The following is a 19975-nucleotide window of genomic DNA, read 5'->3' as shown; positions in this document are numbered from 1 at the left end:
TGTAACTTGTAGTACAAGAAAATTACTCATAAAAATAGGTGAGTCAAATATTTACAATGTCACCAGGGCAGTATCAAGCCTTGCTCCTAAATAATTCAAGATTTTATGAAGATGGAGTTTCAAGTGGCCTATGATTTCACACTAGGTAGACTAGTCGGAAAAGTGGCCCAGGCATTTTCTATTGACCACATATAGAGCCTTGTGCTCCATCTTGTGGAAGGAGAAACAGAAACACGGGTCCTCTGATCTTGAAGCCCTTAAAGACAAGAGGAAACTGACAGTAGATATAGCCATAAAGCTGCAAATAGAAAAATTTTGTTCTGGCTCTGGACAAATTATCTACCTACTAGATTCTGGTTTTCTCATCTCTAGATTAACTAAGATCCAAGGCAGATCTAAAATTCTCTAATTATATGCTAAGCCACTTAATAGGTCCCATGAGGATCTACAGTTACCTGTGTACCTGCTCTCTAAGGTCATGAGGTACAATTGTAAAGTAAATTCAAAAATAGTAACAAATTGTGGGTGCTAGAAAGTCAAAGGTAGAAAGAACGCTGAGTATAGGATCCTAATTTTTTTTAAAAGATTTATTTATTTACTTATTCATTCATTCCTTCATTTTAATTTGACCAGAGAGACACACAGAGAAAGAGAGAGAGAGAGAAAGAAAGGAAAGTGAGAAAGCAAGCCACCAGGTCCAGGATTCGAACCGTGGTTGGCTATGTGGGAGTGTCCAGTGCCTCAACCATCACGCCACTTGCTGGCCCCACAGCTCCCGTTTTTAACAACCAAAAAGTGAAGCTTACCAATTCATCATTCACCAATCCAATATTTATTTAGCATTTAATGCATGCACGTGCCAGACCACACACTGATAGAAACACTGTGTGTGTGTGTGTGTGTGTGTGTGTGTGTGTGTGTACATATAAACTACATGGGAGTCCAGCGACATAGCCATTTCACCAACTGCTAGTCTGATAAATATATTTTATATATTGAAAGGTTGAATATAAATATAAAGATTGAATCAGCCCTCTTGTAAATAAGATCAGATACTTTGAGGTCTCTGGAAATTGAACACTTCAACTATGCAGTATAAAATCTTAAAATAGTATAATATTTCACTGTAGTGAAACTTAACTATACATGAACTAAAATTTGACTAATTTTTTTTTTTAGAGATTGTTGCTATAGGGCATGTGTGCTCACTGGAGAGACAGAGATAGAAAGTAAGAAATCAACCCCCAGGGGGGATGGCCACACCATAATCCCCACTCCTCTATTCTCTGGGGATCTTGGGCATGCATGAGCACAAGTCCAGTGTGAGTTTCAAGCCACCGGGTCTGGGATTCGATCTGTGGTCGATCAAGTGGGAGTCCAGTGACGTAACCATTACACCATCTGCTGCTCCCAAAATTTGACTAAATTGAATATAAACGTTAAAGAAATATCAACTTAAAAAAAAGTACATCTTTTTTTCCATATTTTTTACTAATATATGAAAAACTTAAAAAGGATTGGTATCTACTTACTGTATATTTAAACCTAAGGCTCAAAATAACCACCTTCTTTTCAAATTAATCTTTCACTAAGCATCCAATAAACATATGGATAAAGACAAAAATAGAATCAAAAGACATGGATAACAAACATATCAGAGATCGATTTTGTTTCTTTTTTAAAATCTTACTAGGACACATAATTTATTTATATATTAAAGTAGTCTATGAAAAGTCCTACTTACCAGCTTTGTAAGATATAGTGTTAGTCTTTGCCACTGATTTTTTATAACACAAGTACACTGCTGATCCCCACTGAATTAAAAAAAAAGAGAAATATTATTAAACTTTAAAATGTAGTTATTTGATAAAATGAATTCTTTTTGTGCTTTCCAGAACATATTATCTATGAAGTAGTACCTGTAATAGATTTCGCTCTGCTAAGCTATTTTTATGTGGTTACTTCGTCAGCATTTCATTGGAGTCATTGCCCACTTTCCTTTCAGAAATAGAAATATCTACTCGTGTGCACATATTTCTTTTGACACCAAAACCCCTTCCAGATACTGCCAGGTTTTCCTGTAGCCCTTTATGCCAAAATTCCTTGAGTTATAATTTGCCGTATGCATTTCCTTACTTCTCAAATCTATTCCAAGTAAGACTTCAATCTTCACCGCTCCTTAAAAGAAGCCCTCAACAACTTCCACGATGCCAAATCTAATAGCTGTCCTTGATCTCTACCTTATTCATCAACGTCTCAGCAGATCTGGACAGCACTGATAACTCCCTCATTAACCATTTTCTTGGCTTTGAGGCAACACAATCTTCCTACTCACCACTTCTCTGGCTATCCCTTTTCAGTCTCTGTGGGATTCTCTTTTCCTCCTGACCATTCTATATGGTACCTTTTTGCTTTACTTAGTACAAATGGTAAACGTGCAGTCCCTATGGTTTTAAATAGTAGCAATTCACTGTGGCATCTCAAATTTCTAGTACCAGTCAGAAACCCTATAGCCATCACACCAAATCTAGACTCGCATCCAGCTGCCTACCTAACCCAAGTCCTCCACAGTAGTCCTCCCTTATCTGTGGTCTCGCTTCCCACACTTTCGGTTATGTGCAGCCAACCATAGTTAGAAAATACTAAACGCAGAATTCCAGAAAGAAACAATTCATAGATTATAGACTGTGTGCCATCTGAGTAGAGTGATGAAATCTGACACTGTCCCACCTGGGGCGTGAGTCATCCCATGGTCCAGAGTATCCAGGCTGCGTACACTACCTGCCCATTAGTCAGAGCAGCCATCTTGGTCATCGGAGTGACTGCTGAGGTACTGCAGTGCTTGTGGTCAAGTCCTTAATTTTACTTAAGAATGGCCCCAAAATACAAGAGAGGTGATGCTGGCATGTGCTTACAACAGTTCTAGTTTATCTGCAGTTTTTGTTAACCTTTATTGTGCCTAATTTATAAAGGAAACTTGATCATAGGCACGTTCATATAGAAAAAATGCCGTTTATATAGGGTTCAATACTACCTGTGGTTTCAGGGATACAGTGGGGGTCTTGGAATAATACCCCCCCCCAGCTAGGGTGGAACTATGGTTATTCTCCATGACCGTAACAGAAATCTTGTCACTGTCGGACTTACTCTTCTTCCTAGTGTTATCCACTTTGGGAAATGGCCCCACTATTTTCTCACTCTCAATTCCCGAGTCACTCTCGACTTTACTCTTTGTCTCATACATCACATCCAATCCATCTACAGATTCTGTCAACTTCATACCTTCAAAACTGACCTTGAACCTCATCACTTTGTACTGCCTACTGCTTTTGACCAAGGAATCACCACCACTTGTCACTAGGAACTGTGGCTGCAGCTTTCTTGAAGGACTAGGTGCTGTCCCTCCACAGTCTATTCTCTATAACCAGAGCGAGGAGCCTTGTAAGATGTAAATCAGATCAACTTACTCTTAAATGGCTTCCAACCAGATTAAGAGAACCTAAACTCCTTACTCTAGCCCACAGATTCCTACACAGTCTGATCTCTGCAGTCTGTGATCACTTCTCCAACCTCACTGCTCCCCTGGCCTTCTCAAAGACACCAAGCACATATCTCAGTGAGATACACTTTGTGTCCTGTCCATCCTGCCATTTCATTCAGGTCTTTGCTCAGATGTCCTTTCTTAGAGAAAGCCTTACTAATTGCCCTCACCAAAACAGCACCCTCGGCACTGTCAGACCACTTGCCATTCCCATAATCACACGCTACCTTCATTTGCTGTTTGTCTCCCCACTTGAATCTAAGCTCAGTGAAGGAGGGGACTTAGTTTTCTTCACCACTCTACTCCTAGTGGCTCTCATGCAGCAGGAGTTCAGTAAGTACTGCAATCATCAGGAAAGTCATGGAGTATTTTTGCATAGGGAGACACTGAAAAATTTAACACGACTTTCCCGATGACCTAATATTATTAAAGATATATTCAACTTACTTAAAGTTTTTGAGATAAGAATAATAAGTAGCTTTATAAAATAGCCATTCTTCACAAAATCCATGAAAAATGAGTACAATGTCATTGATAAATAAAACTATTGTATAATTGAAATTTTTATCATCACGATTTCATGTTATACATCTCCGTGACCATTGCCATAGATGACGATAATCTCCCAGCGTTCCTCCTTCCAGTTTTGCTTCCTACTCACTATACTTATTACTGTATAATAGAGTTATCCTCTTTCGTTATTTTTTTTCTTCAGTTTTTGCTACAAGGCATGTGCGCTTGCTGGGGTTGGGGTGATGGATGAGAAATCACCCCTCCTCAAGGGAGATAGCTATACCACAATCCCTTCTCCTTCATTCTCCTCTTGGGATTTTGGGCACACATGCATGTACCATGTGCCTGGCATGATTCTCAAGCTCCTGAGTCTGGGACTTGAACCACAAACTGGCCATGTGGGATTCAGCACCTCAACCTCCATGTCACCTGCTGGCCCAAAAGAGTTGTCCTCTTAAGATAAAGGTCAGCAAGGGTCAGTAGGATGCATGATCAGGTGGTGGTTGAGGTACTGGATTCCCACATGGCAGACCACAGTCTGAGTCCCGGACCTGGCAGCTTAAAAATTACTTTAGACGTCTGTGAGTACATGCCCAAAATCCCCAGAAGAAAATAGGGAAGAAGGGACTGCAGTGTGGCTACCCCCGCCGCCAACAAGTGATCTCAGATTCTTCGTCTCTCTCTTTCTCTCTCCAGCAAGTGCACACATCCCGTGGCCAAAACTAACTAACTAAATGTCAGCAGGAGGCCAGCAAGTAGTATGGTGGTTAAGGCACTGAAGCCCACATGGCTGCCTCTGCACTTCAAGTCCCAGATGAAGCAGACTGAAAAACATGCTACGTGCATCTGCATATGGGGGAGAAGGGACTGTAGCATGGCCATCTTCTCTGAGGGATGATTTTTCACTTTCCCTCTCGCACGCTCTCTCCAGCTGAGTGCACATGTTCTATGGGGAAAAAAAAACACTAAAAATAAATAAATGAAAAATAAATGTCAGCAAACACTGTTCTGATCAAAACTTCAGAATAAAAGTCAGTCCTCACAATCACCTAAACGTCCTACATGATCTGCCACTGATTTTAATCTCTTATTCTCCCCTCAATTAAGTGTGCTTAAGAGCATTCTCTTTACTGTTTCCAAAACATGCCAAGAACATTTATTCCCTTTTTGAGACTCTTGCATAGACTTTCCTTCTACTGAAAACATTCTTTTCCCATGATATCGGAATGACTTACTCCCTTACTGCCTTAAAACACTGCTTTCAATTAAGGCCTACCCTGAGTAAAGCAGATAGTGGTAGAAGGGGGCCAGGTTATGTGGGGCCTTGCAGGGTCATTTAAGGACCTCCACTTTTACTGCTCTGAGAGAAATGCAAAGCCACTGGAGGGTTTTGAGTAGAGGATGGCATTATCTGACTTAAGGGTCACTCAGAGGACTATGTTGAGAGACACAGGAAGAAGAGAGGAAACCAGTTAGAAGACTACTGAAAAATGACGATGCTGTGGATGAGGGCAGTAGCAATGGTGATGATGACAAAAAGCTCCAGTTCTGGGCATATTCTGAAAATAGAGACAAGATATCCTATTTGATTATACATTAAGTAGAAGAAAGATGATGCCAAGGTTTTAGGCTGAATAACAGAAAGGGTGAAGCTCAACTGAGTTGGGGAAAACTGAACAAAACCGATTTGGGGGGGGTGAAGATAAGGAATTTGGTTTTAGGAATATTGCGTTTGAAACTTGTAACTGGATATTCAAGAGAATAATCAAATGAAGCTAAAGTGAGAGGTCTGACAAGGAGATGTAAGCAGAGCTGAAAACCTTGACACGTACAGATGGTGACAGACACGTTGGCATGGCTCACTTCCTCCTTTCCTTAGGTCTCAACTCAAACGTCACTTAGGAAGCCCTCTTCCATCACCTTATGTGCAATGACAAGCCTCCCTCCACCCTGTCCAGTCTTCCTATTACCCTTACCTTGCATTTTTTCCCCTCCATAGCACCTATCACCATTTGGCATATTCTATATTTTATGTATTGTCTGTCACCCACCATTAGAATGGAAGTTCTACAATGGTAATAAGGACTTTGTCTTGTTCACTGCTGAAACTGTAGCACCTAAAATAACACCTGCTACATAAAGATGTTTAATAACTATCCATTAAATGAATTAATATGAGAAGGTACATTTGTGTAAGCATGATAGAGAATACCTACATGAAGAAGTACGTAAGGATGGATTTACAGCACTGAGAACAAACATTTAAAGAGAATAAACTTTAAGACATATATTTTAATTAAGAGACTAGTGTAATGAACACTCAGTACTCATCACCTAGATTTAACAAGTGTTAACAATTTACTATACTTCTTCACATATTTAATTTACAAAGAAATTAAAAAATTACAGGTTTAGCTAAAGCACCATCCAGAGGGGACATGTCCTTGCCATAGAGATGGAAGAAAAGTGAGGAAACACCCCCTGCCATGGGACACAGTCATGCTGCCATCTCTTCTCCATTTCTCCCTCCTTTTTTTTTTTTTTTGGAGAGATTTTCGCTATAGGGCGCATGCGTCTGCCAGACAGACAGAGACATAGAGACAGAAAGCAAGAAATCACCCCCCAGGGGGGATGGTACGCCATAATCCCTTCTCTATTCTCCTCTTGGGATCTTGGGCACACACGCACAGGCGCCCGGCGTGAGTTTTAAGCCACCTGGTCCGGGACGCGAACCGCGGTTGACTACGTGGGAGTCCAGCAACATAGCCATTACGCTAACTGCTGGTTCCCTCTCCCTCCTTTTAAGATGTTGGATATGGGGGCCAGCAGCTGGCATGGTAGATATGGGCGCTGGATTCCCACATGGCCAACTGCAGTTTGGGTCCCGACCTGGCAGCTTCCTTTCTTGCTTTCCCTTTCTCTCTCTCTCTGGTCAATTTAAAATATTAACAACAAATGGGATAAAATAAAGTAAAATAAAAAGATGCTGGATATGCATGCACACATGCCTGACATTTTTTTCAAGCCACCCAATGCAGGACTCAAAGCACACTGCCAGCCATATGGGATCTAGCTGCCTTAACCACCAGACCACAACCTGGCCCTGAAGCACCATTTTCTATCCCTTCCCTTTCCACCTGAGTTAACCATGTAGCCTGAAGCTAGTGCATTTCACTTGCATGCATTTTTAAAAATTTCTGCTACACAAACATACATATTCATGCATCCATAAATATGTATTATTGTCTTGTGTGCTTTTTAATTTTACATAAATGGTGATACTACAAAATATTTACTTTTGTGGTTTTCTTCCCTTTATTAAAAAAAATTATTTTTTCCACAAAAGAGAAAGAGAGAGGGAGAGACAGTCATCTTCAACAGGGTCTTCACACCACGATCCATCCTCAGCCTCAAACATGCCAGGCCACAGGCACACGAGTACCTATGCTTGATGTGTAGTGCATGTGCTTGATGTGTAGAGGGAGGCCCCAGGACACAAACTGAGGTCCTTAATACTGAGCCACTGTCTAGCCCCTGTGGCTTGGTTCCTTACTTATCAATATGTTTTTTGAGACTTAGGAAGTTGATAAATACATCAAATTTCTTCATCTTTACTCTTGGATAGTATTCCATTAATAAATGACTATAGTTACATATTTATCCATTCCTCTACCGATAAACACTTAGATGGTTTATTTTCTGTTCCTTTCTTTTTTCTTTCTTTTCTCTCTCTCTCTCTTTTTGCTATTATAAACAATGCTGCAATAACTTGGTTCTTCATGTAGTACTTTTCCTTGCTCTCTTAGACATTTCCAGGAAACATTTCTTCAACATTTTAGTAAAGACACACTTATTAGAACCATCAAATGAATATTAATTATGGTAATGTCCTGAGGGACTACTGAGATGTGTAGAGATGTTTGATCCTATTCAATACTCCACAAACCTTTTAAATTCCTTACTCTTTCTTCTGCGTCCCACGATCCTTGTCACTGCTATCATCAGTGTGACTGTAGTTTATAAGCCTTCCCCCTCGGCACCTTCCCCTTCTGCCTTGTAACTGTTCTTTCTACCGCTGTGAGCATGAGAGCACACAAACTGAAAATGGGGTAGTTCTGAGTCAGAAATAAAATATAAGCTTTTAGTAGTATCAAAACTTTTATCTATTTTGAATATTCAGAAACATTCATTTATTTGCACATGTAATCCTTTCAAGAATTAAATGAGAACTGACTTACTAAAGTCGTTTCTGATTAAGTAGAACATTATAGACCAGGTAAAACCCAGGTAAAAAGTAACCACTTAGAGGTAAGAGCTAAGACAGGCTTTGGGAAAATATCAGTATTACACAAACACAGACAAGTGGCATAAGAATTGTCATGTAATAAGCCAGGCATCCGAATATCAATTATTCTCTTGGTGTCTCTGATACTGAAGCTCACATATTTAATACAGTTCTCAATTACACATACTTAAAATCTCATCAATAGCAATCAGAAAAAATATAGTTAGTGCTATATGACCATGTTTTAAAAAGCTTTTATCAAGAAAAGACAATATCCTACAGATTCAAAAAGAATACATTTCCGCTTTTCAACTTTTGTTCTTGTTATTTTTTATTTTTATTTTTTTTGCTATAGGAGAGCATGTGCATCCACTGGAGAGAGAGAGAGCAAGTGAGCCCCTCCCCAGGGTGTGGGAGATGGCCGCACTGCAATCCCTTCTGTTCCATTCTCCTCCTGGAATGTTGGGCTTGCACACACGCGCACACACACCTGGAGTGATTTTTAGGCCGCCAGATCTGGGACTCAAACTGTCTTCAGGAGAATCCAGTGCCTTAACCATCATGCCACCTGCTGATCCCTGTAATTGTGAATAATGCTACGATAAACATAGATGTGCAAATGTTCCTCTGACTGAATGTCTTCCTGTCCTTTGAGTAAATGCCAAGGAGTGGGATTACTAGGTCATATAGTAATTCTATTTGTAAATTCTGAGGAACCACCATCTTCTTTTCCACCAACGGTGCAGGAGAGCTCCTTTCACCACGGCCTTGTCAACATTTGTTACTCTCAGCTTTTTGTTGTTGTTGTTTTTAATCATAGCCATTTTGCCTGGCTGAATAAAAGCTTAACATAGTCTAACTAAAAAGGAAAGGGAATAATATTTAAACATCTTTTATTTAAATAGCACAGCACACAGAAGATAATATTTGGGCGCCTGCAAGTTTCAGACCAAAAAAAACAAAAACAAAAACAAAACAAACAAATCTTAACCTTTATTTTAAGATAATTTAATGGAGGGACCAGCAGTTGGAATGGCTATGTTGCTGGACTCCCATGTAGTCGACTGTGGTTTGAGTCCAGAACCCGGTGGCTTAAATTCATGCCAGGTATGTGTGTGTGCCTAAGATCCCGAGAGGAGAATGGAAGAGAAGGAACTGCAGCATGGCCATCCCTCCTGAGAAGTGATTTCTTGCTTTCTGTCTCTTTCTATCTTTCTGGCGAGTGCACGTGTCCTCTAGCAAAAACAAAACAAAACAAAACGAAAACAAAACAAAACAAAAAAAACTCTCAAAAAAAAAGATAATTTAATGGATTATATTATAGCCTTGGAAAAATTTCTCCTGATGCAAAAATAAAATATTTCTAGGGAACCAGCAGTTAGCGTAATGGCTATGTCGCTGGACTCCCACGTAGTCGACCGCGGTTCACGTCCCGGACCCGGTGGCTTAAAACTCACGCCGGGGGCGTGTGCGTGCGTGCCCAAGATCCCGAGAGGAGACTGGAGGAGAAGGGATTGCGGCGTGACCATCCCCCCTGGGGGGTGATTTCTCGCTTTCTGTCTCTATGTCTCTCCCTGTCTGTCTGGCGAGCGCACGTGCCCAATAGCGAAAAAACCTCTCAAAAAAAAAAATAAATAAAATAAAATATTTCTATAAATAATCCCAATATAGTAATAATGTAATGTCCCAAGCAAGATTTAACATTCTAATGTGCTAAAGACATGTTTTTAAAGTCATAATAATGTACTGAAGTCAAGTCTGAGGTAGCCTAGTGGCTAAGGGAGTTAGATCCCACATGGCTGACCACAGTTTGAATCTCAGCTTTGGCAGCTTGCAAAATATGCTGAAGCATGTGTATGTGTGTCCAAAATCCCAACAGAATGGAAAAACAGAGTAGAAGGTATTGTGGCTTGCCTATGCCCCATGGCGGGGAAGCATGTTTTCTCTCTCTTTCTAATGAACACATGCACCCTCTGGAAAATAAAATTTAAAAAGTCAAGTGGCTATTATAAATGTAGGCAACTAGCAGACGAAGTTTTGGTTTATCAAGTGGGTAAAAAACTTATAAAAATAAGCCTTCTGGGGCTGGCAGATGTCATGCATGGTGATTAATGGTGTTCGACTCCCACATGGCCAACCATGGTTCAAGTCCTGGACCTGGCGACTTGCTTTCTCACTTCCCATCCCCCTCCCCCGTGTCTCTCTCTGGTCATTTAAAAGATGATAATAAAGTAATTATTTTTTTAAAAAAAATAAGCCTTCTATTGAAAAGTCCTAACTCTAGTTCCAAGTAAGTCCAATTTGTAAAGATAACCAAAAAACTTCAATGATAACCTTTGTGATAACAAAAAGGTAACTATTTGATCATTTAGATATGACAGAAACCAAAAAGAACTTTCTAAAATGAAAAACAGAAACTTAGAGATCCTGTAAAAGTTATAGAGCTTTATCAAAATTGCAAGTTTTCAAAAATTTTCTCACAAGATTCAGCAAAACAGATAGGAAGAAAAAGCCCGGCTACACTGATTGGCCCTGCTATTTGGCAAGCTGAGGCCACATGGGAGGCCAGGATTTGAGTCCCATTCACCCTAAAAGCTAGCATAGTGGTGCACACCTGTAAACTCAGCACAGGGCAGGCTGAGGCATGAAGAGACATAGTAAGACAATGCTCTGACAATACTTTATAAACTTTCTACCTATAAAGTATTCACATTATAGGATTTTTTGTTTTACCTTGTTTTGTTTTGTTTTAGAGAGAGATTTTTGCTATAGGGTGTGTGCACTCACCAGAGAGACAAAGAGAGAAAGGGAAACAGAAATCAAGAAATCGTCCCCCAGGAGGGATGACCATGCCGCAATCCCTTCTCCTCCATTCTCCTCTTGGGATTTTGGGCATGCACACACACGCGCCTAGCCTGAGTTTTAAGCTGCCAGATCTAGGACTCAAACCGCAGTCAATGACAAGAGAGTCCAGCGACATAACCATTATACCATCTGCTGGTCTCCACATTATAGTAAAAACTATCATCTTAAATGATTATTTTCTCAGGAATTAGGTACATGATTTAATTACTTACTTTATTAGCGACCCTACTTTTTCTAAATAAACCTGCTAAATCAAATGCTGACTTTTTTTTTTTTGGGAGAGGTTTTTGCTATAGGGCGCATGCACTCGCCAGACAGACAGAGAGAGACAGAGACACAGAAAGTGAGAAATCACCCCCCAGGGGAGGTGGCCACGCTGCAATCCCTTCTCCTCCATTCTCCTCTCGGGATCTTGGGCACGCATGCACATGCGCCCGGCGTGAGTTTAAGCCACCGGGTCTGGGACGCGAACCGCGGTCGACTATGTGGGAGTCCAGCGACATAGCCACTACGCTAACTGCTGGTCCCTAAATGCTGACTTTTTAAAAAAGTTGTAAAACAAAAGCCATTTGAACAGAGAATTTAAGAAATACTTTCAATTAAAGTAAAAAATTTAAGAGACAGTCCCAAATTTGCCTCAAATTAGCTGTGTGAATTAAACCAAGTTATTTAATCTAGTGTTAAATATCCTTAACTTCAAGTTTTTGTAGTTTTGGATCATGTGACCATCCTAAGTTCCTATTCAGCTCTAAAGTATTATGATTCTATTCTAATATTCAATCAAAGTACAAATATTTTAAGGCTGTGGTCCAAGATTTAAAAACTAATAATTTTGGAAGACTTTAATAGAAAATAGGATTAATGGATGCTGAAGAAGATGGGAAATCTGTTTATTTATTTTTTTAAGCCAAAACTATAAACCCAATACAAAAATCATGTATGAACTTTGCAGAAAGATTTAGGACACATCCCCTCATGCTTATGGGATTGTCTGTTTTCTCTTCCTCTGGTTTAGAAACATGGCTTTCATTTAAATTACGTAATCTTCTTAAACAAGAGTAAGCTATATAACTATACTGCTGGGCATTAACAACACATTGATAATTTAGTCCTGACTACTTTCCGATTCCTTCTGTACATTACACAAATTCCTTTGTTGTTTGTCTACCTTGGTTTTTCTAAAAGAGTTGAAAAAGAGTTGTACCTCTACTCCAAAGATCTACATGTGCTTGTATTACCTTACAGTTCAATGGAAACAAAGACTGTATTAATAGATTTAAAAATTTTGGGGGCCAGCAGGTGGTGTGGTGGTTAAGGTGCTAGACTCCCACATGGCCAAGAAAGGTTCAAGTCCCAGACTTGATGACTTGAAAATCATGCCAGGCACATGTACATGCAGGCCCAAAATCCCAGGAGGGGAACGGAGGAGTAAGGACTATGGTGTAGCCATCCCTCTGGGGTTGGGGAGGGGGTGATTTCTCACTTTCTCATTCCAGGTATCTCTCCAGTGAATGCAAGTACATGCCTTATGACAAAAACCTAAAAACAAACAAACAAAACAAAAAAAACCCTGACGTCTTCAAAAACTATTTTTCAACTCAGTAATTATACCATACTGTTTCAAAATAAAATTCAATTAAAATCATGCTCTTCTCATCAGTGCAAAAGAGTCACTTACCATACTGTTATTGAGGTTCTTGTCGACTTTGCAGAACGTGTGTGGTGGACTTTCTCCTTTACTGGGTATAATAATACATATGTCTGTGACAGCCAATGCATTCTGAGTCATGTTTTCAGAGGCTCTTCGATAAGTGATATAAATTCTTTGTGATGAGGTGCTGCCGCTAATATTTGCAGGGCGCCCATAGGGAGTACTCTGAATAATTTCACAGCCCTGTTTCAATCTTTCTTTCCAGTCATATAAAACCCTAAAAAATACATTTTAAAAACACACAAGGATAAAATATCAAAGTAATACTCTCATGCATCATGAACTGACCCTGAAATGCAGCGGTGTGGTAAAAATTCCAATCTTGTTGTAAGTTTGAATTGCTCAGTCCTGAATACAATTAAAGGATAACTTTTCCATACTAAAAATTTGAAAAATGTAGGAAAAACTTCAGATACATCTTTGTATTTTAACATAAATCAGAGAATGACAGTAACTAACTGTAAAGACACTACTATAGTCTGCAGCTTAACAGAATTATTTACTTATTCCATGTCTCTTAAACCAAGCATCTTTTTTTTTTTTGAGAGTCTTTTTCACTATAGGACGCATGCGCTCGCCAGACAGACAGAGACAGACAGAGAGATAGAAAGGGAAAAATCACCCCCCAGAGGGGATGGCCATGCCGCAATCCCTTCTCCTCCATTCTCCTCTCGGGATCTTGGGCACACATGCACACGCGCCCGGAGTGAGTTTTAAGCCACCAGGTCCGGGACACGAACCACGGTCGACTACATGGGAGTCCAGCGACATAGCCATTACGCTAACTGCTGGCTCCCCTTAAACCAAGCATCTCCTTGAGAAAAAGCAACTTGCATTTCGGCCAAAGTCCAAATTTTACAAAGGGTTACTTACCTAGACAGTAGAGAACAAACCAACCTGCACATTTTTATCTCCAGTATTTCCCTCAGCTTTAAGATACTTTCAGTCTAAGAGGATATAACCTCAAATCTACCTAATCAAAATGTCTATATTTTACAGCAAAAATAGAGAGATTTGAAGATATATTTGACGCAAGGAGGGCAAGTGTAGATACCAGAGACTGTACAGGAGGAGGTGGATGAGAGGAGGTAGGAGGGAGTGGCGTAGGAAAAAAAGGGCAGACATAAGAATGTGAACTCATCTGTTGAAAAATACATATGGTAATATTTTTTACTTGATTGACATGAACTGCATGAACGCTTTGAAAAACCATACTGTATGCTGTAAAGATGTACAATGACTAAATGTAAATTAAAAATAAATTTACTAGAATTTATAAGTCTGAATGACAGACTAGGCCTTTTTTCTTTTCCATTTTCTTTATTGTGGTAAAATCATAGAATTTTAATAAAGAACAGGCCTAGCATCCATTCCTTAAGTCTGCTAAATACTACACTTGAAGCACTTAGGGACACTAAGAAAACATCATGTTTGAATAATATTACTTTATTCCCTCACAGAGTTCACTGATCTGTACTTTAATGTTAAATCTTTGGCATCAGTAAAAACCAACCACAAAAATTTAAGTTATACTATATTAAATATGTTGCTGCATTTCTCTGCATTTGCTATAAAACTTGTCATAAACAGGCGATGTCTTTAATATTAATTAACTTTCCTTTATTTATATAAAATCTATTATACAAATAGAATGTAGTGCCAGGAACTGGTCAAATGATTTCATTCTAGTATAATTTTTAGTTTCCTATTTCATTCTTGTGGTCAGCAATTTTTTTGAAAGCATTATTTCCTTTATTCTATTTATCATTATTATTTTTTAAAATTGACCAGAGCAAGACACAGAGAGAGAGAGAAAGTGAGAAAGCAATCCACAGTTCAAGGACCTGAACCGTGGTCAGCCACATGGGAGTCCAGCGCCTTTAACTAACATGCCATCTGCCAGTCTGCTGTCAGCAAATTTAAAAGAAAATTTCATTCAATATTTTATTTTGAAAATTCAGAGCCAAATTCAATGTTTAATCATACAACTGCATTAATGCTGTTAACTAACGTGCTTACTCTTCTTTCTTTTGATCTTGTTTTTCTGTTTTTTTTTTTTTTTAATTTAAAAAATGCAACTAAACACACAGGAGTTAGATATCTCTGAATTCAAATTCCTAACACCTGTTACTTGTTACATTACCTTGGGCAGTTACTTAACCTTTCTGAGTCCTATACTACTCAGTTATAAAATCTAAACTTTGCCTTTAAAGATACCATTAAGAAAGTGAAATGACAACATACAGGATGGAACAAAATATCTGTAAATCACACAACTAATAGAGTATATCTAGAATATGTAAAGAGCTTTACAGATCAATAATAAGATGACTTAATTAAAAAATGGGTAAAGAATCTGAAGACATCTCCCCAAAAATATACAAACTTGCCAATAAGCATACGAAAAACTGCTCCACATCCTTAGCCTTCAGATGACCACAAATCAAGACCACGACCACGATGATCATTTTATTCCCAGTAGGATGGCTATAATCCAATGACAATGTGAAATGTCAGTAAGATGTAAAGAAATGGAGCCCTCATGGTGGGAATACAAAATGATGCAGCTGATTTGGAAAATAGTTTGGTAATTTCTTAAAAGGCTGAATATAGAATTACCGTAAAACCTTGCAATTTCACTCCTAGGTACAAATGCAAGAAAATTGAACACGTATGTCTACATTAAAAACTTGTATGTAAATATATATGGCATCATTATTCATAATAGCCAAAAACTAGAAACATCTCAAATGCTCATCAACTGATGAATAAATTATGGTATAGCCACATGATGGAATGAATACTATTCAGCCATATAATGGATTAGAATATGGACACATATTAGAACATGAATCAACCTTGGAAACATGGTAGTCGTCACAAAAGACTATATACGAGTGGTCTTCAAAAAGCTCATGAAGGGACTAGCAGTTAGCGTAATGACTGTATCGCTGGACTTCCATGTAGTCGACAGCGGTTCAAGTCCCGGATCCGGTGGCTTAAACTCACGCTGGGTGCGTGTGCATGCGTGCCCAAGATCCCAAGAGGAGAATGGAGGAGAAGGGATTGCAGCATGGCCATCCCTCCTGGGGGGTGATTTCTTGCCTTCTGTCTCTCTGTCTCTCTCTTTCTGGCAAGCACATGTGCCTTATAGCAAAAACTTCTCCAAAAAAAAAAAAAGCTCATGAAAAGCGTACTTGTATCTTATGCAAAGACATCTAAATTATTTTGCACTAAAATAAACTCATAGTTTAGTTGCATTTTTTCATGAATTTTTGAAATCCTTTCATGTAGTATACTTTCATTTACATAAAATGTCCAGAAGAGGCAAATCCAGAGGGCCAACAGGAGGCACAGCGGCAACACAGCGCTCTGTGATGGTGGTTTCAGATCCCCAGGTCTCCACGTACCCACCTATGATATAGGCTGGCTGAGGCTGGGGGAGGCTCATGGCATGCAGGCCCTCTTGAGGATGCCTGCCCCCCCCAATCTCTATTTCTCTTCTCTCTTTCCTTCACAAGAAATAAACTTCAAAACAAAACAAACCAAAAACATTCCATTCCCACATATATGGGGTGGGGGGGAGAATAGACAAATCCAGAGAGACAGACAATAGACTAGCGATTACCGAAGGGTAAGGAGGTAATGGGGAATTGAAAAGATACTACTATTGAGTACAGGGTTTCTTTCTGCTGTGCTGCAAATGCCCTAACAGTTATTGTGATGATGTTTGTAAAACTGCCAATATACTATTGCGTGGCTGGAAAAATCGTGACACATTTTTGCATAGAAAACCATAGAAAAATATGTCATGATTTTTCTGACAACCCAATAAAATCTACCTACCTAACTACTTTAAATGGGTGAATTATATGGTATGTGAATTATAGTTTGATAAAGCTTATATACATATTATATATTACATATTACCCCAAGTAAAGCTCTGATTTACCCTAAGATCTTTGTTAGATACATAGAGTTAACCATCCTCCTATAATGGTCATTATAAAATGCTTAAAAAGCATCCATTTTTATACTTTAAAAACAATGAACAATTTTCTGATCAGAATGATACGTTAATTTTCTAGTAGTTTTTTGGTATGTAATTTTCAAATTCCCTCTCCTGTCTCTAACAGAAAGAAACCCACGCAAGATGAGAGTGCTGGGAATCTGGAAGACAAAGAGACAAAGAGAGCACAGAAGAGGATACAGGACTCTGGACATAAACTCGCCTATTTTTATGAAGCTTTCTGTATTAGTTCGCTCTGTTGCTAATAACAAGATCACCTGAATCTGAGTAGTATATAAAGACAGGCTTATTGAGCTTTTAGCTGAGGGGGTTCAAGCTTCAGGGACTCTGGTAAAAGTCTTGCTACTGGTGGACAAAGCGGAAGGCAAGAGCCTGAGCACAGTGTGACTCTGTTGGTCTCATTGTAAACCACATAAACCCACCAGGACCCAAGCAGAGAAGGCCTCACCCATATGTCTAATCATACCCCAAAGGCCCCACCTTCCAACACCATAATTAGATTAAGTCTCCTTTTAATACCTTCGTAAGGCAACCAAATTCCAACATATAAATTTTCGGGGGACTCATTCAAATCATAGTATTACTATATAATACAAACAGCTTCAAAATCTATAAAGATATGTTTTGGATCAATAACCATAATTTATTTAGACAAATACTCACCCAAGATCTGTAAGTGGAGGCTTATCTCTTCCTCTTCTATAACAAAGGTAAATCTGTGGCCCCACAAGACTCCCATTATTGAGATCAGCTGATAATCCGGTTGGGGTCACATCTATGCACACATAATCCCGGGGCACTTCCTCCCCGAGAGACTTAATAATAACTGAAATATCTGTGATGGGCTCTTTTGGTTTAGCTACTTTATGACAGGCATCATTGAAGTGAATTTCTTCTTCGAGAGGCTTTGAGACATCAGTTAATCCTGCTACAACAAAGTAGTCTGCAACGCGAGGCCCCTTGTCTTCAATCATCTTCCATTACAGACGGTTATATCTAAGAGGAAAATAAAAGACTAGTATTGTATAATAAACCAAATAAACATAAGTGGTTGGTGTGTAAATAAGAACAAAAAACTGTAAAAAGAATGCTGTCTCCCTAATAAACACATTTGTATATATTTTACTTTTACATGTCAAAGGTTTGACTTTTATTTAAAAATAAGAATATCTTTAGCATTATTTTTATGTCAAATTTATATAATAGCTATTATTTAAGTTAGACAGTAATGCATGAATTTCCAATCTTGGCACTACAGAAATCTAGATTACCTATGCAGACAAGAAAAAACATGTATTTTTTTAAGTTGCCAGAAGATGTATGTACTCTCCAGAGAGGTATGGAGAAAGAGAGGAGAGAGAGGGGGGAAGCACCCTCCAGTGGGGCACAGTCATGTTGCAATCCCTTCTCCTCAGAGTTTGCATGCTGTTGGGACTTTGGGTATGTGTGCATATACACCTGGCGTGTTTCTCAAGCTGGAAGGTTGGGATTTGTACTGTGGTAGGCCATGTGTGATCTGGCTTTCCTTCACCACTAGCCTACAGGGTTGGCTAAACAAACAAACAAACAAACAAACAAACAAAAACCCCACATTTTAAATGAACGCATTAACTTGTAAGATGTAAAGAAATTCCCAGGGTCCCAAAACATTGAGAAAACAAAAGCTAGAACACAGTCTACAAGCTAATACTGGATGGGGAAATTTGTGAATCTCTTCAGTAACCAAAAGTATGTGTTTTAAAAGGCATAATAGGAATAGGCGACAAGTCCTTGGGACCACATAAGATAGGGAACTAGGGGGCAACTACTGCTGTGGTGATTAAGGTGGCTGTATCCCACATAGCCACCTGTGAGGACCCAGAGGCTTCAAAAACATGACATGCAGTGTGTGTGTGTGTGTGTGTGCGCACACGTGCACACACATTCAGAATCCAAAAGGTGAGTAGAGGGAGAAGGGACTGTGGCAGGACCGTCCCCTGTGGAAATGCTTCCTCATTTCCCTCTCTCTCGAGGGCAAGCACACACACACTTTAACAAGTTAAAAAAAATAGAGAATTAGAACTAAGACACTTATATAGAGCCAAGAACCTCAAAGGACGATACCTCCAGAAAAAGAATGGATTTTAAAAAACCTATCCACTGGCATAAGGAGGTGTAGTTTGCCTCAATCTAAGCCCTAGGTTGGGGTGTTGGAGTGTAGAGGAGTCTCCTCTGAGAATTCATAACAATAGGCCTAGTCACTCTTGGATTGGGAATTTGAGTTTAAGCCATCTGTATGGTCCCAGGAATCTCCAACTGAGATTAATGAGTGTTCCCAGGCCAGGAATACCCCAGAGAAGCGAATGCAAAACACTTCTAGAGGATAGACCAGGTTTAATACAGATAAAACTCAGCTAAAGATTGAGCTTTCATTTCAAAACTATAAAAACACACAAGGAAAAAATCCACCATGAGTAAGTTTCAGCAAATCAAACAAACAGAAGAACTTCAAGTAATAAATGTAGGGAGGAGTTTATAATAGTAATGCATGCTTATAGTAAATTCAAAGAAAAATACACAAAGTAGAATCTATCATGTATTTGTAGACACTTTAATATCAAAATCCCTAGTAGTAAAATCTCCTTTAGTTGCCTGTTATCACTTAAACCTTTTATTCCTTGAACTAGGATAATAAACTCCACAGTACTATCATTACTTGTATAACACCGTTTTAAGAAAAAAAACTTGGGAACCAGCAGTTAGCGTAATGGCTATGTCGCTGGATTCCCACATAGTCAACCGTGGTTGGCATCCCGGACCCAGTGACTTAGAACTCACGCCGGGCGCGTGTGCGTGTGTGCCCAAGATCCCAAGAGGAGAATGGAGGAGAAGGGACTGCGGCGTGACCATCCCCCCGGGGGGGTGATTTCTCACTTTCTGTCTCTATGTCTCTCTCTGTCTGTCTGGTGAGCGCACGTGGCCTATAGCAAAAACCTCTCAAAAAAAAAAAAAAAAAAAAAAAAATAAAACCCAAAAAAAAAATTTCTAAAA

General features: G+C 39.2%; 1 protein-coding gene across 7 annotated transcripts in view; it reads right to left on the bottom strand.

The window, feature by feature from the left end:
• Nucleotides 1-19975, bottom strand: part of DENND4A (DENN domain containing 4A) — a 147906-nt gene that overhangs the window by 83456 nt on the left and 44475 nt on the right. For all 7 annotated transcript variants that reach the window (XM_027773820.1, XM_027773817.1, XM_006153491.3 and 4 more), the window contains exons 3-5: nt 17609-17941; nt 12883-13132; nt 1745-1814 (exon numbers count right to left, since the gene is read on the bottom strand). In XM_027773820.1, the coding sequence (XP_027629621.1) occupies nt 1745-1814; nt 12883-13132; nt 17609-17919 (631 nt within the window). In that variant the 5' untranslated portion in view covers nt 17920-17941. The remainder of the gene's footprint in view (nt 1-1744; nt 1815-12882; nt 13133-17608; nt 17942-19975) is intronic.

Source organism: Tupaia chinensis, unplaced genomic scaffold (genome assembly GCF_000334495.1).
Source record: "Tupaia chinensis unplaced genomic scaffold, TupChi_1.0 Scaffold000377_2, whole genome shotgun sequence".
In the NCBI taxonomy this organism is placed as follows: domain Eukaryota; kingdom Metazoa; phylum Chordata; class Mammalia; order Scandentia; family Tupaiidae; genus Tupaia; species Tupaia belangeri.
The sequence above is the reverse complement of the archived record's forward strand: the minus strand, read 5'-3'. Positions and strand labels throughout refer to the sequence as shown.